The sequence below is a fragment of the Varanus komodoensis genome, unplaced genomic scaffold, assembly GCF_004798865.1.
Source record: "Varanus komodoensis strain SLA01 unplaced genomic scaffold, ASM479886v1 scaffold8, whole genome shotgun sequence".
Classification (NCBI taxonomy): domain Eukaryota; kingdom Metazoa; phylum Chordata; class Lepidosauria; order Squamata; family Varanidae; genus Varanus; species Varanus komodoensis.
Window position 1 is genome coordinate 17,892,016 of NW_025336481.1, and position 25,073 is coordinate 17,917,088.

Below are 25,073 nucleotides of genomic sequence, written 5' to 3' on the forward strand. Positions count from 1 at the left end.
TTTTGCCCACTTTACCCACTTTTTCCAATTCTACAATATCCTTTTTTTTTTTTTAGGGGTGGCCTACCCAAACTACACACAGTATTCTAAGCACCATACGTTTCTATCAGCATGGTATGATATGGGTAGTTTTATTTTAGTTCCTTTCCTAATTATGGCTAACATGGAGTCTCTCCTTTTCACAGCAGCCACACACTCAAGCTTTTCATAAAGCTGACCACCACAACACCAAGTCAGTTTCTAAGTCAGTTTCTAAAATGAGCTGTTCCAACCTCTCCTACAGCGGAAGCCCTGATCTCTGCCATCACTGATTTCAGGAGCCTGAGCTCATTACTCAGATTTTTATACATATATCTTCAGTCGCATTCTTCATCATACTTAGAAAAAAGGCGAGTGTGTATGGGGGGGAAGGGGACATGGTAGAGGAGTTTAAAATCATGCATGGTATTAGAGAAGGAGACATTTTTCTCCCTCTCCCATAATACAAACCCAGGGTCATCCCACAAAATTGGTGCTGGTTCAGGACAGATTATACTTAAGTTGAAGAATATCCTGGCACTGGAGGTGATGATGGCTGCCAATCTGGATGGCTTTAAGAATGGATTTGACAGATTCATGAAGGAGAAGGTCATCAGTGGCTACTAGCCTTGGTGGTTATGTACACGACCTTTATCTGAGACAGCATACCTACATACGCCAGTTGTTGTTGAGCTTGGGCTGCGGACATCTTAGAAACATAGAAACAGAGAGTCAGAAGGGGCCTCCCGGGCCATCTAGTCTGACCTCCGGCACCAGGTGACTCCGCTCACGACATGCCCATCATGTGCATGTCCAGCCTATCTTTGAACACCGCACCGATGGGGCCTCAACGACCTCTTGTGGAAGCCTATTCCACACCCTCGGGGTCTTGCACCCATTCTGCTTGAGCAATCCTATAGGCAGCTGGTTTGTTGCCATGTGTATGGAATACTGGACTAGATGGACCTTTGGTCTGATCCAGCATGGATTTTCTTATGTTCTTATAATGTTTCTGAGTATGGTTGAGGACTGCTACTGAAGACAAGCATGGGATCTATAGATTGTATATGGCTCCATCAAGAAGCAACACTGAGATGTGTGGCTTTCTCACACCCTCTAAGAAGCCTTCCCCAACCTGGTGACCTTCAGAGGCATTTGGACTGCACCTTGCACAATTCCCATCCAGCAGGGCCATTTACTGGGAATTTTGGGTATCTGGAAGGTGTAAGGTTGGGAAGGCTACAGTGAGATGCCATATTTATTTTGAAGGGCCTGCAGGGATCACCAGCAAGTATAGAAAAAACAATCCCAGGCCATAGATCTACCAAAAGGAACATGCGCGAATGACCTCAGAAACACAGCAGCCAGGTTTGGCATGCAAGTTGTTTATTAAAAAGTTAGAAAAAGAATTGATTTGCTGCCCCTCCCCACCAATTTTACAGCATGCAAATGTTACTGGTGCACAAGGTGTCTGCAATCAGGGTGTGGTTTGGAGTGGACGTGGAATTTAAGGCAGCACAACAGCCTGAACTAAGTTTATCTTGCTGCCACTTGTATAGAGGATTTTGTTCATTTTTTAGCTTGATAAACAGCCAACAGAAAACGATGGGAAGGAAGGTATAATTTCCACTGCACCAAGTACTTTTTAAAAATCTTGATTGTTGTGCAAAAGCGTGGATACTGTTCATTAGATGTCGTTTAGTAGATAATACTGAACTACATTGCAAGGCAGTTGTAAACGACTCCCTCCTAACTTAAGCTCACATTGTAATATGGGAATATCACGACAGCTTTGCTGCAAAGCAGTCTTTCAGCTTCCCTTTGAACCTGCTGCATTAATGGTGAGCTACACTACAGAGCTACACAATATCATAAGCCACAATTTCTGAGCAGCCCCGCTCCCCAAGTGTGCAGCATGGCGGCTATAGCAGTAAGATACATCGCACGGATGTTTGCCACGGCCACTGCGCAATTTTGGGAGTCAAGTGACTTTTTAAATCTAAACATGCACAGGATTGGGTCTTTGTAAGATGTTATGGTACCCAATAGCCGAAGATCTCTTAGCAGTTCACAAATCCTAAAACCATAAAATATTGGCACTAAACATAACACGTAAGACTGAATCTGCAGCTTAATGTTTAAATTCTAAGATTAAAAACGTTATTTCACACAGGAAATAAGACAAGAATTAGAAAAAGCATAAACTCCTACCTTTGATTTTCCCTTTGGGGGGGGGGATAAGTAGCGCGGGAGAGACTGCGCTACTGATCCCACTTAACACTAGAGTCTGGGATTCCCCATTCTTTTGTATGGACAGCTGTCACCCTTGAGGGGCGAGGGGAAATTGTTTAAAAAATCACCGAGATGCCCTATTTATATGTTTAGAAATTACCTGCCTAATTCCCCCCTTTAAAACCCAGGTTTAGAATTACTCAGAAACTACGGCTCCCGTAGTGCTTTGCGCCTCTTTCTTCCCTCCTCTCGGGAGTTGCGCATGCGTCATGGGTCAGGTAGCGCTGACAAGAACGAGATGAGGGGAGAAGCCTGAAGCGGTGTACGAAGGTAGGTGCTTGCTCCGAATTATTGAGGTGGGTGCGCGCGAGGGAGGAGCGGAATGCGATCCCCTTCAACGCGATGGCAGAAGGCGTAGGCGGTAGCGAGCGAATAGAGAGGGTGTTTCGTGTGGATAGAGTGGTGTGAACCGCTAAGGCGGTGACCATTGAGAAGTGAAACAGACGGACAGACGTGACGGAGCGGGTTCTGGTTCGTGTATGAAGGAACTGAGGGCCAGACCCGCCCTCGCCGTGACAGGTTGAGGATGGAAAGCCGGAGAGTAAACAAAAGGATTGGCCAAGCAGATGGTTGGACGAGCTGCCAAAGGCAGGTGAGGCACAGGTGGGCGGAGTGAAGACTCATAAATGTGGGTTGGGGAGAGCGGCAGGCTGGGCATGGAGAGGAAGGGATCCTTCTCGCCCCTCATCCTCTGCGAAACTCACATTATTTAAACAATTACTAAGAGCCATTCTCAGGCCGGTCTGAAAGGAGACGACACTTTGCAAAGGTCTCAAGGAAAACTGGAGAGGAACTGAGAAGGATCCCATTCTGAGAAACAACTTCAGAATTGATTAGTAGGCACCGGGTCTAAAGGAAAATCGGCAAAACATTTCAGCATTCATTCATCTCTCCTCTCCAAAACAAAGCCTATCAACCCTACAGATAAAGCCGATACCAGTAAGAACAGCTATCCCTGAACCAGAATAAACCGCATCATAAGGTGTATGTGCCTTGTAATGAATGCTTTCACAAGGAAAAACTAAAATACCAGATAATAGTGAACAACTCTCCGGAACATTTCCTGTGACTGAATGTTAAGCAATGTCACAAGGGAAGGGGCCAAAGAGAAAGCTGGCTAGGGATGGAAAAGCTCCAAAATCTGCTGTTTATAACAGAATTAAGAAGGAACATAAGAGTTGTCATGCAGATTAGGCTGGAATGATTTTTTCCTGACTGAATTAACTTCCTTACACCATTTCTCTACTGGAACTTTGGGGTGTTCTTTGTTTTCTAATGAATCAACACAGCTATATATGATTTTTGAATATTCTACAATATATGAGATTGGAAGAAAAGTTTAAATAGGAGGTGGGTGACCAACTAAGAAAACTTTTATATTCCTATTATTGACTACATGACTCTGTTTGATTCTGCTACTTGAATACATGCATATTAATTTATTTGCATTACTGGGGATATTATACAGAGGAGAACAGAATGATGGGAAGCCTTGGTGTTTCCTAGGAGAAACACATGAGATATATAGTCATCATGTCATTGTAGTCCTTTATTTTGCACACACTCATGATGCCATTGATAGATTTCACAACATAAAATATTGTGTGCAGTGCTCCTTTCACATATAATAGTACTAGTATCATGTTCACTCTCATTTTCCTTGCTTCTTATCTATCTCCATCTACCTATTCTTCCTCTAATAATTTTTCTATCCTATTTAATTCTTTTAAATTGTAACTATTCCTTTTTCTAGAAGAGATATGTAGAACAGAAGCTTATGACAATGTATTTCTAGAACCAGGTTTGTATGTATTGCCATAGCAAGATATCCCATTCTCCATACATTTGGAGCTGTTCCAGATGTATTTGTACATCTGTGCATATTGGTGCTGATGAGGCATATTCTATTTTCACCCCCACAAACAATTTCCTAATTGCATGTGTTACTCCTACCTGGACTTTCCCAGAAATATCTCTTTGTGTTCTGCATCTAATATACAAATATGGAGAGGATCTGATCCTACCCTTGTTGAGGCTGTAGCTTAAGGTTTAGGATTTGTTAGAACCTTACACCCATGATATGACTCCTAATCAATTTATTTAGGAAACAGTTCAGATCAAAGGTACTGAAGTACAAGACTGATTATCTGTATATGATTATCTTAAACTAATGATTTGTGTATTGCAGTGAGAAAGAAGGAAAGGCAAAGTAATACCAGGTGCAGGTATAGATGGTAATCTAATTTTATGAAAAGTGCATGTTTCCCTTTAATCTGGAGTGATGCTTTTATATCTCATGGAAAACTTTCCTTGTTTGTTGTTTTCCTTTGTTTTTTCTAATGACTCACAGATTTTGTGGTTCTGCAATGTTGTGACTCACTTTTTAAAACTTTCATGGTTAAATTTAATTGGAGCTGTTCAGTGCCTGCTTTCTTCCATGATCTCTGTTTGCTTGAATTTAGCTAATTTGTTATGCATCCTAGACTTTCAAATATGTGGATTTTCTCCCTTCATCCATGCAAGGCCATCTTTTTTTGCCTCTGAAGTTGCTCAAGGTGAGTGACCAATCACCTTAGAAGCTCAGCCTTACGCATACAGTACTTACCTAGAGGTAAGTCCCATTGAGTTCAGTTGGATTTATTACCAATTAACCATACATGAGGCCATAAAATCTTATGTGATTAATCGAGCACAGGTCCAAATTAACTAAGTGGGACTTACTTCTAGGTAAATAAACAGCCTGATTGTGCAAAATAAACACCTAATCCTTTAGTCAGTGCAACTTTCTAAGAAAGTTTGGATTTGCTATGCTGGGTACATTTACTTGGGATTAAATCAGTAGAACTTTGTGGAATTTATTCCTGCGTAAATATGCCTAGACTTGAACGACATATATGTGTTCCTATAACACCACTGTTCTGTCTGCTTAATTTCAGTGGTATCTTTTTTGTGATACTTTTTTGTGATAAATTCAAATCTTCTAGGGAAAATGTACCAGAATTACTAAAAAACTTTTCTAAGCTCTAAGACTTCCACATATCTAAGATCAGATCTCAAAGATCTGTTAATGTTGTCTTTTTTACTCAAAGGTAAGGTTATTTGAATTTCAGCAGTTTAGTTTCTTTAGATTTCAAAATTTCAACCTTCAGTTTAATTGTTTAATACTTTGCTTTACAACATTCTATGATAGTGATATAGGGGAATATAAAGGCAACAAGTATTTTTTTCATGCTATGTAATTAGGCAAAATGAACCATATTTGGGTTAGAAGTTCTTTTTTAAGATTAATCTTTGGATTTAAAGGGTACTTTGCAGTTCAAAAAGCAATATTGAACTAATTTATATTACTCTGACACAATAATGCAAAAATCCTAGTTCAAACATTCAGTGTTGGCACTGAGGAATTTGTCATGGTTTTCAGCTTTTTGAAGGATTGGTTCTGTACACCTTAATTTAGATCATAGAAGCTGGAAATATTTTCTCAGTTATGTGCTGCTGCAAAGCTCAATGGTGCTTAAAAATGGTTTCTGTGTTTGGAGACAGAAGCTATTGCATGGCAGCTCAATTCCAAAACACAAATTAAATTATGTTCATTAAGGAATTCATAATGGAAGTAGAAACATTAGAAATAAGGAATTATACAGTGAGGTTGTGATAGGTAAGCTTGTCTTACCAATATACAATCAACATTTGCTAGTTTTGCTTTAATGAGAGCATTTTACATCAGAAATATGAAGATTACAAGGCTGTTCCCTGTTACAGAGAAAACTTGGGGCTGTAGTGAGCCAAGTTGTTGTGTGAACTACCCAGGGAGCTTTGACTATTGGGAGAGAAATGTAATAACCGCTTTTTGACAATAACTACATGAGGAGCTCCAGGGTCAAATCTCATCTCAGCCACAGGATCACAGAATGGCCTTGGACATTTATCAGCTTCAGTTCCTGAAAAAAGAAAAGAGTTGAGGGTTAAGTTTAATAGAAAATTCCTGCCAGAATAGACACATAGATAGTGAATATAATTTCATGAAGAAAGGTCAACTTTGAACATGCCAGGAAGCATTCTGTTCCATAGCCATTCTGCAGGTCTTCAAATTCTTCTTCCTTCAGTTAAAGACATGTAGAAAGGTAGCCATATTAGGTTGCTACAGCAAGTAAAGTATTGTGACACCTTAAAGACTAGCAGATTAACATTGGATCAGAGCCATGAAATCTTGAATCTAAGCAAAATGACTCTAGTCAGCCAAAGCTTTATGTCACAAGAAATCTTAGTTTTGAAGGTGTCATAAGACTATTTTGATTAGATAAGGACTAATTATCTTCTGTACAGCATTCTTAAGTTTGTCTCATTAATTAAGGGATTCTTATTGTGTCATTTGAAAGATCTAAACAAAAGAAGTTGTAAGTAGCACATCATTCTGTAAAAGCCCATAGAAAACAAGTTGCTTTATCAAATTAAATCACAGATTACATTTTTCTTGCCTCCATTGTCTTCTGTGTTGTGGCAAAATACCTCTTTCCTATACAATTCCACAATTAATATTTGCTTTAACAATGGAGGAGCACCCTCAGTTAAATGGACAAAAACATTCCTGAAGATGGGACAAATGTAAATAGAGAGAGTGACTTTGACTTTTCCTTGATTTAGCAGAACTTTATTTTTTACAACATGACACTTAACCATTACAAATTCCTAGTGTCAGTTTTAATAAGTTGTGTTGCTTGCATGGGCCTAGCTCACTTTAAGAAACATCTAAAGGGCTAAGGATTTTTAACATGTCTGTCTTGAGTCAGTTGCTTCTCTTTATAATGTATACTTTAGTGATATAATTTAGAATTATTTATTTTGATAAAAAATTCAGTCAGTGATCATCATATGTCCATGACAGAGTTTCATTGGCATAGGATGTTTCACCCACTCCTTCCTATGTGCACAGAGTGAGAAACTGATATCCAACTTGTTGGATAGACAAGTTGAGGGAGATCTGACCAAGTATTTTCATTCCCAGCTTCTCTGGAAATCTCTGCAGTATTATTTGCTCCATTACTTTGTACGTTCTCGTTAAGTTGTTTGTGCTACTCTTCCACTATTATTTTTGGTTACATTCACAGATTCTCATTAGCAAGTTCAGTTTGATCTTGCTAATAAATTGCCCATACCACTTTCCAATATTTTTATGTTACTTTGCCACCAAATATGTAAGAATTCCATGTTACTGTTATGCCATGCTAATTTTATTGCCTCCCTGGTTCTCTCCGCCTCTGTCATTATGAAAATGTTGTTATATACCATCAAGTTGTGTCTGATTAATGGCAACCCTATGAATGAAAGCCCTCCAAATTTACCTATGCATGATGTCCCTGCTTAGCTGTTCTAAATTCAGGGCAATGGCTTCCTTTGTGGAGTCAGTCAATCTCTTATTTGGTCTTCCTTTTCTTCTTTTGCATTTGACTTTCCCTAACATGATTGTCTTCTCCAGGGAGTTTTGCCTTTCCTGATGTGATGGAATTATTGCAAGAATGAAATGATCAAACATTTGATGCTTGTGTATTAGATGACCTCACAAATTTCTTGGCACATAAGCATTCATCACATAACTGGGGCTTGTTGGCAATTTTTGTAGCAAGTATTTGCCTCTCAAATACCATTGCTATTTGTTATTTTTGCAGTAGTGCATTGTGGTGGTTAGAATGTTTGACTGGGGACTTGGGAGAGCTCAGTTCTAGGCCCCACTAATCCATGAAGCTTACTGAGTGTCTGGGCCAGTCACAGATCCTCAGCCAAATCTACCTCACAGGGATGAGATTGAGAGCAGGAGGAAGAGAATAGTGTAAGCTGCTTCAAGTTCATAAGAAAAAAATGAAGTATAACTCTAACAAATAAATAAATAAATTCCAGGATATAAATGCAATATAATAATACAGCTGCTTTAGTGTGATGTGTTGTTTAATAATAATAATTTTGGTTTACCTTGGCTTTTAGTTTGGATCCAGGTACTAAAGATATTTCCATAGTAGTAGTACAGGTTAGGGTTAGGGTTAGAATCATCTGCCATTGCGGAAGTGAATTTAGATATGCAATGGCATATAGATAGGCAGGGAGACTTTGGCATCAATGCCCAGTAATGTCCTTGATTTTTAATGGTGTGATTTAAGATTTATTTATTTATTTATTTATTTATTAAAACATTTTTATGCCGCCCCATTCGCCGAAGCCTCGGGGCGGCTTACAACAATAGGGCGGCTTACAACAACAATTTGACTTTGTAAAAAATTGAAGAGATGTTTTCCTGTGCTCTGAGTTGTGAAAAAAGAGAGAAAAGAAACAACATAAATATTTAATAGATTTATGAAATCACTAGCATTATTTTAATGGAAGAAACACAGTCCTGAGTTACAGAACAGCTCTGCATGAAAAATGAGTTGTTGGTATATTTGTGATGAAATCACAAATCTCTATCTTAGCTCTTTCAACATATTGCCCCCTAGGGCATCAGGTGTGATTCATCCATCCTGTACAACTGTCCTCTAGCACTGTTGTGTTTTCATGCATCTGTCCCTCTCTATGCCAGGTCTCAAAAGCTATTGCCAGAGAATGTTCCATAGCAAACAAAGGGTGGAAAAACTTGTCCATCTAGTTCAGTGTATTTAATATTTAGCTATTTAAGGCTATGTTTAGTGAGCTGTTTGGACATAGATAGGAGTGGGGACTGGACAACACATAAATCATGGTTGCCTATTCTTCAAGTGGCTTATTCTCTCATAACTGGCAGACTTATTCTCTTATAACTGTTTTCTTATTTTCATGGAAAGGATTTTAGCATTAGGAATCTTTCTTATACTTATCCACATTCCATATTATACATCTGATGGAAGAACCTCTACTCTCTGACAGTGTATGTTACAATAAGTCATGGAAGATTCTATAAGAATTTTTGCTACAACAGATAAACACATTTACTGTTCAGGAATCTTCCATATTTGAACACTTTTTGCTACATTCTCATGTACACCATTCTTCCCAATGTATAGAAGAGCTAAGAGTTGAGCACAGTAAAGTGAGACAATTTAAAGGGAAAAAAGAAGAAAAATGAAAAAGATGTTTTATGCTGGGCAGAAAGTCTCAAACTGCTACAGTGCCAGGGATTCACAGAACAATGATTTATGGACAGGACTGTTCAGTTAGCCCAGGACTTGCATACTATTAATTATTATAATGGATATAAGTTGTTGAATATATGTACTCTTATAGAATCCTTACCTAATATTTCCTTGGACTAGGTCTTTTGATGTTTCCATTCTGAAAAATGGGAACCAACATGGGAGTGTATGTATGACTAGGTCACCATGTGAGTCCTTTAGTAACCACATTTTAAATCCCAATCTCCCAGTGTAATTGCATCTTGGGTTTTGTATGCATGTTTTGAGGAAATCCAGCTCTTTATGAATAATGTTTGCCATTATACAGGTGCAAAAAGAGTAGACAAATCTAAATAATGGGGAATACATAATCATAGCTCTTGTAAAACCTGATCCCACCTGCTCTGGTCAATTGCTCTCCTTAGAACAAATGTTTAAATTGGGTAAACCTAGGTTTGTCACTGCTCATCCTTCTGAGGGCTTTTTTTTTTTCTTGCAGTTATCTCCAGTTTGAGACCCTGAATGACTTCAGTCCCAGCAATGCCTGTTCTTACCCAGGAAGGGCAGCTAGCATGAAGCGCTGAAGCAGACTCTCAAATTTCTTTTTGTACTTGATAGTATTGACAAACTAAGAGAAACATGTGTAGGATATTTTGTTTTTACAAAATTGTTCAGCACTGTTGATCACTCTGTACTGGAAGATCTCTCCAGGGCCTGCTTCAACCCCAAGCAACAGAGGTTAGTCATTCTTGAGAATGTTTGTCTTATGAGCAAATGTTACAGAACAGAAACTTTCCTTTAAATTAAAGCCCAGCCTGTTGTTCCTAATCATGTTCACTTGACCCATTTACTACCATGTGGAATAGGCAATTGAACTCCACTTCCTAGAGTAAACTAAGTTTTGCTAGCATATTAAAATGAAGGTGGAGATTATAATTTTAATAACTGCTATGCTACATTCTCAGGTTATCTTGGCCAGTTCTTTACAGACATTCAAAATGTATCTGATCTCTTGGTGAAAATAGTTTCCTACATCGTTAACCAAGTTTTGGAAGCTCCTAAATTATATAGAAATATATTGTATAGGTCTTCTACACAATCAAAGCATTTTTACAAGATTAAATATTTAACTTTTCTTCAGGTAAATTTACATACAAATAGCTCAGCCCCAGGCAGCACCATTCCTACCAGTTGATTCTAGTTTCCTAGGAACTAGGAAATGCTGTCATAAAAGTCACCTTTTGGGTCTGTAAATACTGAGCAAACCTCTTAATGCCACTGCTCATGTTCCTAAGATATCTGCTGTTCAAGACACCAAAAAAAATACCAGCAGTACAGGTACTAGGAAGCCAAAGGCATAGATATAACTAGAGATGTCTATAATAGTGGCAAACCACTGCTTAGAACAGGGATCAGCATCCATTTTAGGTCTGCAGGCACATTTCACATTTTAAAATATGTCTGTGGGCACCATCAAAAATTGCAGTTGGCATCAGTGTACCTTCTCTCCCCACTCTCTCGTTCATGATCCCTTCTTAATTAACCCAGTGTTAAACCAAAGCCAAAACACAGGGCCTTGTACAATCCAGAATGCCCAGGTTCAGATTGCACAAGAGCAACCTACCTTCAGGCAATCATAGCTGGTAATATAAAGTGGAGGAGAAGAGCACATCAGAGGCAGCACACTCACTTGCCCTTAGCCACAACTGACAAATCACAGATTGCCATTGTGTGTGAACCATGTAATAGTCTTGATGATGATTCTCTTGCAATATGCTAGTACATATTACCTGCAGTGGTGGCAATTAATAGAGGAAACTACATGGGAATGGACTAAGTATACCCACCATAATTAGTTTGTCCTGGGCATTAATTTTATCTTCTCCTGCATTCTCTATTATGCTTCCATCTGTCTTGTAGGGTAGTGAATTTCTGGACAGTCAGATAGCCACACTGTCTACATTCTACTGTCATCATGTCAGGTAATCCCTTTACATAATTTTAATAATCATCTTGTTTTATTGTAGCCCTCATTTTTGTTTGTTTGTTTGTTCTACAAAAGGCTAATATCTTACTAATCATATCAGACTTGTCAATGTGGCTTTAATTGCATGTGATCACATATTCCTACCTAATTCAATTGTTAAATATTGTCCACCTTCAGACAGTAATTTTGATTTTCTTTTTCCCTTAATTGCACTTTTAAACTATCCAAGAACCAGTTTTCTGGACAGCACGCAGTACAATAAAAAACAGGTAGCTAAATAGTCTGAACTGAGAAGTTATTCTTTAAGACTAAAAATGCTATATTGCTACTGAGCTACCAAAATTGCAAACATTATTTGTTTATTTGTATGACTTTTTCTTTTCTTCCTGGAGGAAATCAAAGAACTGTTAGAATACTGTGCTTCCTGTAATTGTATTATCTTTTTAAGGAGACTGCCAATCCAGAAGGAGGCTTCCACAACTATAGGAAGTAAATTGAAACATGTGAGCAGTATGTCCTATGAATCAAAGCCTCTCATTAGTTTTGCTTTAAAACATGGCTGGATTTATGTATAGAGGGTATATAGGGATTTATAGGGCAATTCTCCGAATGTCTACTCAGAAGTAAGTTGCCTGAGCTTACTCTCAGGTAAGTGTGTATCAGATTGGCACCTTAATCTAGCGCCTCATTTTTAAGTTCAACTGCGATCGGAGAAGTGATTCTTTGTCGAGGCTTGGACTTGCTTTACCTCCTATATGTGGCATAGGGGTATCAAAACTGTAATTGCATTTTGGATGTGTTTGATTTATGCCACAGAGTCAAAAATGCTGAACAGTCTTTGTTTCACACTTGGTGGAAACCCTCCCATGTTTTCAACATACGTAGGATCAAGAAGCTCAATGTGGTGAAGTAATACAGGCAGGAGGGTGCCTTGTCATATAATATGTGTCTTGCACTATTGCACTGTTACTTTAATAAGTGCATTAAGTACTGTTTCAATATTGGTATCTGCTTGTGACACATTGTAACAAGGGTTATCTAGGTTAATCTAAAAAAGGACTGGTGTGTGGAAACTAATATGATATTCAGAGTTATTCAAGTTCTGCAATACTGGGATTGGGCAACCATTACATGTTTTCTTCCCTCCTTTTTTAAATGCGGGGGAAAAGTCTTCCTAGAAGTTATGCAGTTTTCGTATGGTGATTTCTAAACTCCTAGTAGCACACATAGATGACACAGAAAATAAATATCAGCAGTATAGAGTCATGAAATGATGTAGTATTAACCAACAGCAGCTATGCTATTGCAGCCTTTCTGCCCTTTACATTCCATCATTATATATGTTTATGTTTTTATGTATAGGAAGCTATACTCCTACTGCTGGTGGACCCTTCTCTGCTCTCACTCCCAGCATATGGCCTCAGGAAATATTGGCAAGATACACCCAGGTATAATGAAATAAAGGGAAATTGATTTTGAATTCCATTTTTCTTCAGCTGTGGAATAATATTAAGCAAATATTTGAATTTTGGATGTAAGTACTACTCAGCAACATTGCAAATAAGCGCACAGAAGTTACTGGAGTCCTCTGCCCCTTCTGCACCACCTCACTGCATTTCTGCACTGGACACAGAAAAGCAGGCTTCCTTCCTCTTTCAGCCATCTTGAGGTTTATGTTGAATACAGAGGAACGGCAATTACATGCATGATCCTACATTCAGTTTCTTTTTTCCAATGCATGCCAGGCAGTTTGGTTCACTATTACATTTTTATACTGGGTTTAGAGAAGCTTAACGTCTATTATGCTCACTGATTTTTTTTTTTTTTTTTTTTGGCTGTGCCTACCTCTCCAAATGAGAGGCAGAGAGGAATGTAATGTGGTGGGTGTATGATGCATAATCTCCATCATACTGGATAAGATAGGGTATAACATCTAAAATTTGTTTCACAGATTGTGTTGTTGCTATGCACACTATTTAAATACAATTAGGGTTTCATCTGTTTTAGACCTGAGCAGCCATACAGAACACCAAATGTAAATTGAGAATCTGCTTTGAAATATAAAATCCATAGGGATAAAGAAAAACAAAGAGTAATGCAATTGAACATCATGGTGCATGATAGGCGTTGTTATGTGTGCATGAGACAGTGTGATGCAGTGTAGGACTGAGACTCAGGAGAACTGAGTTCCAGTCCCTACTCAGCAAGAGAGCTAAGTAGGCCAGTGACAAAGTCTCAGGTAAACCTACCTCACAGGTTGTTATTGTGAGGATAAGATTGAGAGGAGGAAGAGAATTTTGTAAGCCACTCTGGGTTCCTTGCAAGGAGAAAAGACAGGATGCATTCATTCATTCATTTATTTCAAACTTTTGTAGACCGTCCCATTACTAAAGTCTCAGGACTGTTTAATGATAAAATGTAAGAAAAGAAAACTTAATTAAAACACAGCATCCTAAAATTTTGCAATAGTAAAAAGCCCACTTAAAATAGCCAGGTCTTAAAACATTGGGAAAATAAAAAGGGTTTGGCCTGGCGCCAAAAAGAATAAAGTGATGGCACCAGGCAAAACTCTCTGGGGAGCGAATTCCACAATTGGGGTGCCACTGCAGAGAAGGCCCTTCTCCAGGAAGTCACCATCCTAATCTCCTTCAGGGAGGTCACCCGGAGAAGGGCATCTGCCCCAGATCTTAAGGCACATATGGAAGGAGACGCTCCTTCAGGTAAACAGGCCCTAAGCCGTTTAGGGCTTTATAGGTCATCACCAGCACCTTAAATTGGGCCCAGGCTTCAACTGGAAACCAGTGTAGGTGGAAAAGGACCAGCCTTATATGTTCATGCCTGCTGGTCCCTGTTAACAACCTGGCAGCTCTATTTTGGACCAGTTGAAGTATCCAGTTTGTCTTCAAGGGCAGCCCCACATAGAGCGTGTTACAGTAGATGTAAACAGAATGAATGAATGAATGAAATCTGCTCAGTGATGTTCACAGGTTTTAAGTGCAGCAGGATGAAGAATGTAAATAGAGGACCTGACAGAAGTGTGTGTTCCAAGGCCTTCTGCATTAAATCAGGAATTTTATGACTTACAATAGCAGATATTTATCTCCTTATGTAATTTGGAGAGTTCCAATAAACTCACAGATTAGGCTTAAGGTGTAATCCTATGCAAGTTTAGACAGAAAAAGGCTTCCAATTTTTCTGCGTAAACTTGCAAAGGATTGCACTTTAAATGGGTTCACAGCATTTAACTCAAAAAACAGATGGTATGTATTCTAGAAGAATGGTTGTGACAACTGTTGAGGGTCTTCTGATAGAGGAGCTTAAGTGGAAGATTTTTTCTATATCTGAAAATAGTAAGATAGAAAAATTAGCGATTTCCAAATGTGTACAATATGCAGATCTCACATATGCTTTGCAAAACAAAAGGGAGGCAAAGAAAAAATGAGAACATCCTCCAGCATTTTCTTCCTAGTTTTTCTGTGTGGGTCACTTTATGTATGTCTGGGGGAAAATGTTGAAGAGGAATGCTATGGCACAGCAGTTTAAGCTTCTTCCATATTTAATTTGGATGTCTGAGATGTATAAAAACATATGCAAATTTATTTGGTTGGATCTACCACCTACTGGCAGAAACTAGAAAGCATCTCTATTTTCCTTTTACCCAGAAAGAAGAGTCTGTTGAGCAGCCAGAATTCCGGTATGATGAATTTGGTTTCCGAGTAGACAAAGAAGGCAAGATCTTTATTTGTGTGGTATGATTTGTGACAAACTTTCCCTGGAGCTCTCCCTCTCTGAAGTCCTTTATTTCCAGCAGAAACATTCTGATTATTATGGTGCCATCTAGTTCTCTGTGTTGCCACCTTTATTGATGAGCCTCTGCCTCTGATTTGCTTCATTCATCCTGTCCTAAACATAAAAGGCATTCACCCTTTATAACTCATGAGAGATGTACATGCAGTTTGTACATGGGTATCTGTACCAGATACTTAACATGAAGTAAGAAGCATTCATAAAAGGCTGACTTTGAACAGTTTACTATGTGTGTTAAATATAAAATGAAACCCAGTAATATTATTATTAGTTTATTATTGATACTGGCCACTTAGGAATTTCATATGAATCAGAAAGACTATATACTATTAGTATATAGTTTTTCAAATACACACTTCTTTTCCTGCTTGCATTTGAACTGATTAATACAGATAGGCCTCATACAAGGTGGCTGAAGTGGGTTTTTGCATGTGATGTTGCAGACAGCTATGATCTGTGAATTGGGTTACACTGGGTTACGTATCACAAACTAATATCCCTTGTTTCCTGTCTCTCTAGGCTGTAAAATCTTGTTATTTAGAGAATAGTGTTTTTAGAGGGCAACCATCACCTTACTTTTTTCTTCCCACCACTAAAGTTGTATGCCTTGCTACAGATGGTGCTGAGCCAAACTCCAGCAAGCTCTTGGGGATCCCTCTGATTGAAGAGCCACAGCAGAGGCTGAAATGGCAGGCACATTTAGAGTTCACCCACAACCATGATGTAGGGGACCTCACCTGGGACAAAATTGAAGTCGTACTTCCACGTTCAGATAAGCTGCGATTGTTGGTGTTAGCTGGTATTCCTCACAGCATGAGGCCACAGGTGAGGCACTTCTGGACTAGCCATGGAGGGAAATTTATGGGTGAGATTTCCTGTTTCTTTCTTCTAACTCCTTCACGTTTTTTTGCCCAGCTGTGGATGCGACTATCAGGTGCTCTTCAGAAGAAGAGGAATTCAGAAATGTCTTACCGAGAAATTGTGAAAAACAGTTCAAATGATGAAACCATTGCTGCCAAACAAGTGCGTAATCCCCATGAATTAGTGCTTGGTGCTCAACACAAGGGTACTCTTTGGGTGGATTGGAGTAAAAGAGAGGTTAAAACAGAAATGAGAAGAAGGGAGTGCCCATTATAGAAACAGTTTGGGCTAATCCTTTCTGTACACTAAATATGACTTAGCAGGATTGTCTTGCAGTTTTGTTGGAAGGAGAAGCAGGGAGCTTATTCTCACTTGAAAGTGCCCAGTATCCTGGTCCAAGTGTTAGCATCTCCTTCAACCAGCACAAATTTCCTTTGCTATACAGCAGAGACTAATTTTTTTGCAGGAACAGAATTTGCATAAAACATTGAGGAGCACCTCTTGAGATGATTTTATGCTAATGAGTATTAACAACAATTTGCTGTGGAATGCAAACACAGAACAAAATGTGTAGTAGTAGTCTGGGTTCAGCAATATAAAGTAGTGTGTATGTTAAATTCTCTCTCAGCAGCGTTGTTTACCCAACTCTGAATCTCAAACCTAAAGTTCTTTAGAGAAAGAATTACAGACAGCCCAATACGTGCAAACTACAGAAACCCCAATAAGGAAGGATTTTGCAAAACCGCCTGGGGAATGTGAAGTAACTTTAAAGATAACTTTTTTTGCAATACAATTGTTGCCTTTGTACCTCACATACTCTTTAAGAGGAACTGTAGGCTGCTAAGGTGGAGCCTTCCACTTCCTTCCTTTCATCTTGCTGTAACACATTCTGTCACAACCATCAGAATGAAAATATTTACTTGCCTAAAGTGGGTTGGAGGTGGAAGGAAAGTATCATGAAGTAATAGCATATAATGCAATGGTAAAAATTGGCAAGAGGTCTGAAATAAAAATCAGCCCTTAGCACCTAATGCCCCAGTGACCCAGTTGCTACTATTTGTGGAAATTCGGCATTTCATGCAGGATGATTTAGAGACACGCACAACCAGCTGATGCATTTTTCTCTGTGTGCAATAACATGGACTCTGTGCTTTTGTACTTGAAGCAGTTCATTTCAGGCTATACAGACAGACTTCATTAGGCAAACTTCCATGCAGAGGTCAAATAGAAGTGTCAGCTCCAGGCCTCCTTTGTCAGGGGTACAGGAAATATGAAGGCTGGCTAGGAGTGAGAAGGAGGATGGGGAGACTGATCACTAATGACATATAGAATCCTTATTTGTGATACTTGCTCTTTGTTAGATTGAGAAGGATCTGCTCCGCACTATGCCCAGCAATGCCTGCTTCTCCAATATGAATAGCATTGGTGTGCCACGGCTACGCAGAATACTACGTGGGCTGGCTTGGTTATATCCAGACATTGGCTACTGTCAAGGCACTGGCATGGTAAATGAGCCTAATTTATTGTGAGTTACGCTTCTGTTGTAGCTCTTCACCTTGGGAGATATTTGCAAAGCAGGTGAGCCAGAGGAGTTCATAAGTAACAATGTACAATTTCTTAATGTAGAAGAATAAACAAAATGAGTTCACTTCGGAGATACTAACATTTGGAGAATGAGGTAAACTTCATACATGCCATGATATTTCTAACAAAAATGATATCACTTGCATTGATTTTTAGAGCCTAGCTGTAATGTTTTATTTATTTATTTATTTATTTATTTAAAACATTTCTATGCCGCCCCCATCACAACAAAGCCTCGGGGTGGCTCACAAAGAATACATAAATACATAAATAATAACAATACAACAATTTTTTAAAAAAAATGTTTAAAAACCCCCGGTGCATTCTTGGCTAAAAATTTAAAATCCTATTAATTAAATAATTTAACAATTAAAATAAGTTTTAAATAAAAAGGCCTTAGCCTGTCGCCAAAAAACAAATAATGACAGTGCCAGGCGGACCTCTCTGGGGAGTGCATTCCATAGATGGGGCGCCACCACAGAGAAGGCCCTCCTCCAGGTACTCACCCTCCTAATATTCACAGAGGGTTCCAAGAGAAGGGCATCTGTTGCTGATCTCAAGGGGTGGGAGGGCATATATGGGTGCAAGCGTTCCTTTAGATATCCAGGTCCCAAGCCGTTTAGGGCTTTATAGGTCATAACCAACACCTTGGATTGGGCCCGGACTTCAATTGGGAGCCAGTGGAGCTGATGGAGAACTGGGGTTATATGAGAACAACGCCCAGTCCCCATCAGCAACCTGGCAGCTCTATTCTGCACCAATTAAAGTATCCAGACTGTCTTCAAGGAATATTTGGAATAGCTTGGAAAATCTCCACATCCTCCGTAGCAGCCATTAAGAACTAATAGAGTTTCAAGCTGGGAGGGAACAGTTAGACTTAACACAATGCAGTCATCTATTCAGAGAGATGTGTCTTCATGTGTCAGCACGGGTATAAAGAACTTGTTGCCATATTAATTTCTTTTTACCTTTCACTGCCTTCACATGGCGCCACAGCTACACCCATATCTGAACAGGGATAGCCTAATTTCAGTAATCCATATTCTGGTAATCTCTGTATTAGATTACTGCAATGTGCTCTATGTGGGGCTGCCTTTGAAGACTGTTCAGAAGCCGCAGCTTGTGCAAAAGGCAACAACTAGATTAATAAGTGGTACCAGAAGGTCTGAACATATAACACTTATTCTGATCTGTTTACATTGGGTGCCTATACACTTCTGGACACAATTCAAGGTGCTGGTTTTAACGTATAAAGATCTGCAACTGCAATACCTGATGGAATGCCTCTCCTGACCTCAATTTCCCTTGACCCTACTGTCTAAAACTGGGCTTTTCCCCAGTTGCCAGTTCCAAGGGATGTCCAGGAAAAGTTAATAAGGAGGGCTTTCTCAGTGGCAGCCCCCTAATTATGGAACAGTCTCCTCAGTAAAGCCCAACTGGTGCCAACATTGCTATTTTATCAGCATCAGATTAAAACTTCTCTCCATTCCCAGGCATTTCATGGCTTATGTTGACTCATTTCAGCTGTTTTATTAATCCTAGTTTTTATTGAAATTGCTTTACTTGCAGAGTTATTGGCACTGTAGTCTGGAATAAAAGTTGCATTGTGAACTAAGTTTGCACTCTACTGCTAACCCCACTAAAAGCTTGTTTTTTAAGGGGAATTTTAAAGACAGCCTTCAGTACAAGCTCCCAGCTAGCTCATATTAAGAGCATGGTCTAGAGTTACACGGAGTATTATTATTATTATTATTATTATTATTATTATTATTATTATAACATTTCTATGCCGCCCCTTGCCAAAGCCTCGGGGCAGCTTACAACACAATAAAATACATTGAAATACAATAGAACATAATAAATTACCATTAAATACAAAAATACAAAAAATACACTGAGTTTCAAACATAATAATATAAAATTAAAAATAACAGTATAAAATAAGTAAATAAAGAATATAGGAGGAGAAAAGAGAAGGAAGAAGAAGCTGCCCTGGCCAGATCATATATTTTAACAATTAAAATGATGTTTAAATAAAAAGGTCTTTACCTGGCGCCGAAAAACCATTAACGACGGTGCCAGGTGGACCTCTTTGGGGAGTGAATTCCATAGGTTGGGCGCCACCGCAGAGAAAGCCCTCCTCCGAGTACTTACTCTCCTAATTTCTTTCATGGAGGGTTCCCGGAGAAGGGACTCTCCCGCAGATCTCAAAGGGCGGTCGGGCATATACGGACGTAAGCACTCGTATCTGTTTGTCAAAACAAATGCATATCTCAGATTCTTAAAACATTGTTAGGGCCCTGGGATTTCATTTCAGAGGCTTCTATCAGGCTACTTATGTCCTGCCACTGAAATAATAATGCTGATTTTCACTGTTGTGAAATTATGTTACTGTATATGAGGGCACCAAAGACTTTCCAGTGTCATGCATGCTTTGCAGGTCTTTTTAGGTCTTTTCTTTCCTCATGCCAGGTAGTGGCTTCCTTGCTTCTTTTCTTGGAAGAGGAAGATGCCTTCTGGATGATGTGTGCTATCATTGAGGACCTGGTGCCAGCCTCCTACTTTAGCACCACTCTGATGGGTGTTCAGACTGACCAGCGTGTCCTGCGTCATCTCATTGTGCAGTATCTGCCACAACTGGACAAACTTCTTCAGGAACATGACATTGGTAAAAACAAACAACAACAACAAAACCCCTAAACCTAATTCATCTGCTGATCCTTATTTTTTTTTAAATGGCCCCTTGTTCATTCCAGAAATTGGACAGAATGAAAAGAGGACCAGTGGGAGGATAATCCTTCATTCATTCAAGAAGGCCCCATAATGAACTCAGAGGGCAATGCAATTTGGATGTTTGAAAACCTCCAAATTGAGAGAATTCTGGGAAGTTTGAGGGAAATGGCAGAGACAACTTCTGCCTTCCCACTCCTGCCATTCCACAAGTCAGCCTGATGACTGATTTTGGCTGTCTAACTACAGTGCTTTAGAGGGGAAAGAAAGGAGACTGGAGCACAGCTAGGATACTTCATATCCAGATGACCCCATTCTCCTCCCTGCCCCCTAAAATGATCTCTCTGTCCCTTCTCCAGGGTTGTTTTTATAACCATAATGAAGCAACCTTGTGGTCCTTTCCACACCAGCTGCAAGGAGTAAGGATGGCAGTCCGAGCACAGATCCTATGATTTGGGATGCTGTCTAGGGGGCATAAGATCACTGTTAGCTACATAAAATGGAAAAATAGGTATGTCTGGCTTTAGTAGTGGTAGAGTACACATTCTTTGCAGTCATATGATTGCAGGTTTAGCCTCTAAATTTTAGAGTCTAAAATCTCCAGTTAAAAGGCAATTAGGTGTCAGGAAAAATTCTGCTGGAAACACTGGAGTGCGACTGGCAATGAGAGTGCACAGTGCCTATCTAAAAGAACAAATAACCCAACTCGCTATAAGGCAACCTCCTATGTTCCATTTAACATCTGCATAGTACTTATAGGGCCCTTACTGCAAAACCTTTAAGGATTCTACATTTTACTTTCTGCTTAGGAGGAGGAAATTTAAGTGATTTACTGTAATAGGATCCCAGTGAGTTTTCCGATTCAGAGTTTAACTCAAGTTTCATAAACTGCCCTGTAAACACAACTAACAGCAATCATTTCCAGTAGTGCTACCACTCGGGAACTGTAGTAGAGCACCTGGATGAAATGTGTTTTGTACAAAGGGTACTTTCACTGTGGGGGTGGAGGGAATGTTTGGATTGAATTGAAAAATGCTGCAGCGCTCAGTCCTGCTAATGTGCATAGTTCTCATTCAGTGTGTGCAACCTTCTGTGCCACTGAACTAGATGCTAGCAATGCTTTGTGGAATTAGAATTGAAAAGGGAGCTGTATTTGCTTCCATTTCATTATAGTGACCTTCACTGGGACACTTATTTAAAAGAGAGGGTTGTACGTCTTCTCTGTTTATGTTGGGAACAGGTGACTATATGGAGTCAGGCATAGGGTCAGTTTCTTCTGGTGACTGGAATAATGTATTTCCCTCTCTGTCTCCTTCCACAGAGTTGTCCCTGATCACTCTACACTGGTTCCTTACGTCGTTTGCTAGTGTTGTGCATATAAAGCTGCTGCTACGCATCTGGGACCTTTTTTTCTATCAGGGCTCCATAGTTCTCTTTCAGGTCACACTGGGCATGCTCAGCATGAAGGTAACTGATGTTACTCAACTCCCTATCTTCTCTTTCTCCTTTGTGCAATATGCAGAATAATGTGTTCTAAATCTAGGGAGCCAATATGTCAGGAAAAAAGAATGAAAAGTACAGTGTTTTCCCTTTCAAACCCTTTGACCTTTCATTATCCCTGATAAGTGTTGCCTTACTTACCCCTTTTCATTCTTCTGAAATAATGCCAACAAGCTAATATATAGATTAGTGGATATGGATGGACCAACAAAACCAACAAAGATTTATATATCTGGCTATTTTTTTTAGCAGATGGCATTATGACAGGCATTTTCCACAGGAGCTAAACAAAGTAAATTGCTTTAACTATCCTGCTTTTCTATGGTGCATATTGATGGTGTGATTCTGTACGTGTCTACTCAGAATTGGTTGACTGAGCTCAGTGAAATTCTATTGAGTGCAATGAGATGTACTCCCAGGTATGTTGGATTGCAGCGTTAGAGCAAAACCTCCAGTGTGTGGCTAGTAGTGTGGGATTGGTGCAGGATGGCTAACATGCCCCATGCAGAGCAAGCTAAAACTCTTTACCTTTAAGGAATTTCTTCATATACCACTAGGAAAACAATTTGAAAGTTTTGGTCTCAAAGTTAATTGATTTAAACCATGGGAACCTTTTTGCAGGCTTTCTATATTCTGTCAGCTTGTTTCTCTGATTCATCCCTATCTGAGCTGACAGAGGCCGTCTCGGACCTGGTGTTGAGGACCCCCAGGATGTTGGTCCTGGGGGACTTCAATCTCCATGCCAAGTCTGGACTGACTGGGGCGGCTCAGGACTTCATGGCCTCTATGACGGCCATGGGCCTGTCTCAACACGTCATCGGCCCGACCCATGAACGTGGACACACTCTGGACCTGGTTTTCTCGACGGGGCAGGAAGAGGATGACCTGAGGGTGAGGAACTTATGTTTGACTCCCCTGTCATGGTCAGATCACCTCCTGGTGAGATTTGTGCTCGAGAGCGGCCTCTCCCTCTATAAGAGTGTGGACCCGATTGTATGGGCCCGCCCCCAGAGCCGGATGGATCCGGATGGATTCCTGAAGGCCCTGGGGGAGTTTCCGGCTGACAAGACTGGTGCTCCTGTCGAGGCTCTGGTCGAACTGTGGAACGGAGAGATGACCAGGGCTGTGGACACGATCGCTCCCAAGCGTCCTCTCCCACCAGGCAGAGTCCGCTCTTCCCCTTGGTATACACCTGAATTGCGGGCGATGAAGCGGGTTGGGAGACAACTAGAGCGTAGGTGGAAGAAATCATGGGATGAATCTGATCGAACACACTTGAGAGCCCACTATCGGGCCTATGCTGTGGCGGTGAAGGCGGCGAAAAAGAAGTTTTTTTCTGCTTCTATTGCCTCCTCACAATGCCGTCCGGCGGAGCTTTTTCGAGTGGTACAAGGCCTGGTTCACCCAGGTCCTAAGGAAGATCCGATGCCACTCTCAAAGGCCCGCTGTGACGACTTTGCCAGGCATTTCAGCGAGAAAATCGCTCAGATTCGTCACAAGCTGGACTCCACTAATGAATCAGAGGTCTCTGGGGAGACGCCAATGCTACCGTCTGGTCCAAAATTATTGGAGAAATTTCAATTATTGCGGCCCGATGATGTGGACAAGGTGCTTGGACGAGTATGTCCCACCACTTGCCTATTGGATCCTTGCCCATCTTGGTTAATAAATAACTCCAAGCATGGGATTGGGACCTGGATCTTGGAAGTGGTTAACGCTTCTCTGAGGGAGGGTCAAGTGCCTGCCCCTTTAAAGGAGGCGGTAATACGACCAGTCCTGAAGAAAGCGTCACTGGATCCAGAGATGGCCACTAACTATAGACCTGTGGCCAACATCCCGTTTCTGGGCAAGGTGTTGGAGCGAGTGGTGGCGGGACAACTCCAAGCACTCTTGGATGAAACTGATTATCTGGATCCTTTTCAGTCCGGCTTCAGACCCAGGTACAGTACTGAATCTGCCTTGGTCACCCTGTACGATGACCTGTGCAGGGAGAAAGACAGGGGGAGTGCGTCCCTATTGGTTCTCCTGGACCTCTCAGCAGCTTTCGATACCATCGACCATGGTATCCTTCTGGATAGGCTAGCGGGATTGGGGGTTGGAGGCACTGCTTTGCAGTGGTTCCGCTCCTATCTCAACGGTTGATTCCAGAAAGGTAGTGCTGGGGGACTATGTCTCTGCGCCATGGCAGCTATGCCATGGAGTACCACAGGGCTCCATTCTATCCCCTCTGCTATTTAACATCTACATGAAACCGCTGGGAGAGGTCATCAGGAGGTGTGGGCTGCGGAATCATCAATACGCTGATGATACCCAGCTCTACCTCTCGTTTTCCACTAATCCAGGTGAGGCAGTGGCTGTGCTGAACCGGTGCTTGGCCAAGGTAATGGAATGGATGAGGGCCAATAAACTGAAACTCAATCCAGACAAGACGGAGGTCCTGTTGGTTGGTGGATCGGGCTTCAGAGAGGGTGGATTTGACCTGGTCCTGAATGGTGCAACACTCCCTCTTAGGGACAAGGTCCGCAGCTTAGGAGTACTCCTCGACCCAGAGCTTTCTTTGGAAGCTCAAGTGACAGCGGTGGCGAGGAGCGCCTTCCTTCAGCTTCGGCTGATTAATCAGCTGCGCCCCTACCTGGAGTACGACTGCTTGGCGACGGTGACACACGCACTGGTGACTTCCCGCCTAGACTTCTGTAACACACTTTACGTAGGGCTTCCCCTCAAGACGGGGACGGGGCGTTATGCTCACATGACTCCAGTCCTCCGTCAGCTTCACTGGCTTCCCATTGAAGCCCGGGCCCAATTCATGGTGTTGGTTATGACCTATAAAGCCCTAAACAGCTTGGGTCCTGGCTACCTGACCGAGCGCTTACGTCCGTATATGCCCGACCGCCCCTTGAGATCTGCGGGAGAGTCCCTTCTCCGGGAACCCTCCATGAAAGAAATTAGGAGAGTAAGTACTCGGAGGAGGGCTTTCTCTGCGGTGGCGCCCAACCTATGGAATTCACTCCCCAAAGAGGTCCACCTGGCACCGTCGTTAATGGTTTTTCGGCGCCAGGTAAAGACCTTTTTATTTAAACATCATTTTAATTGTTAAAATATATGATCTGGCCAGGGCAACTTCTTCTTCCTTCTCTTTTCTCCTCCTATATTCTTTA

The 25,073-nt window shown here is 40.8% G+C and overlaps 1 protein-coding gene across 3 annotated transcripts in view; it reads left to right on the plus strand.

Moving 5' to 3' along the window:
* Positions 1–2,534: 2,534 nt before the first annotated feature.
* Positions 2,535–25,073, plus strand: part of SGSM3 (small G protein signaling modulator 3) — a 36,657-nt gene continuing 14,118 nt past the window's right edge. Inside the window, exons 1-10 of one of the 3 annotated variants that reach the window (XM_044455683.1) lie at positions 2,535–2,580; positions 9,946–10,184; positions 11,367–11,428; positions 12,796–12,881; positions 15,096–15,162; positions 15,857–16,065; positions 16,156–16,263; positions 17,463–17,606; positions 20,158–20,353; positions 21,737–21,882. In XM_044455683.1, the coding sequence (XP_044311618.1) occupies positions 11,422–11,428; positions 12,796–12,881; positions 15,096–15,162; positions 15,857–16,065; positions 16,156–16,263; positions 17,463–17,606; positions 20,158–20,353; positions 21,737–21,882 (963 nt within the window). In that variant the 5' untranslated portion in view covers positions 2,535–2,580; positions 9,946–10,184; positions 11,367–11,421. Of the gene's footprint in view, positions 2,581–2,602; positions 2,903–9,945; positions 10,185–11,366; positions 11,429–12,795; positions 12,882–15,095; positions 15,163–15,856; positions 16,066–16,155; positions 16,264–17,462; positions 17,607–20,157; positions 20,354–21,736; positions 21,883–25,073 lie in introns of those variants that run through there. The other 2 variants (XR_006417142.1, XM_044455682.1) reach the window with 2 other exon arrangements.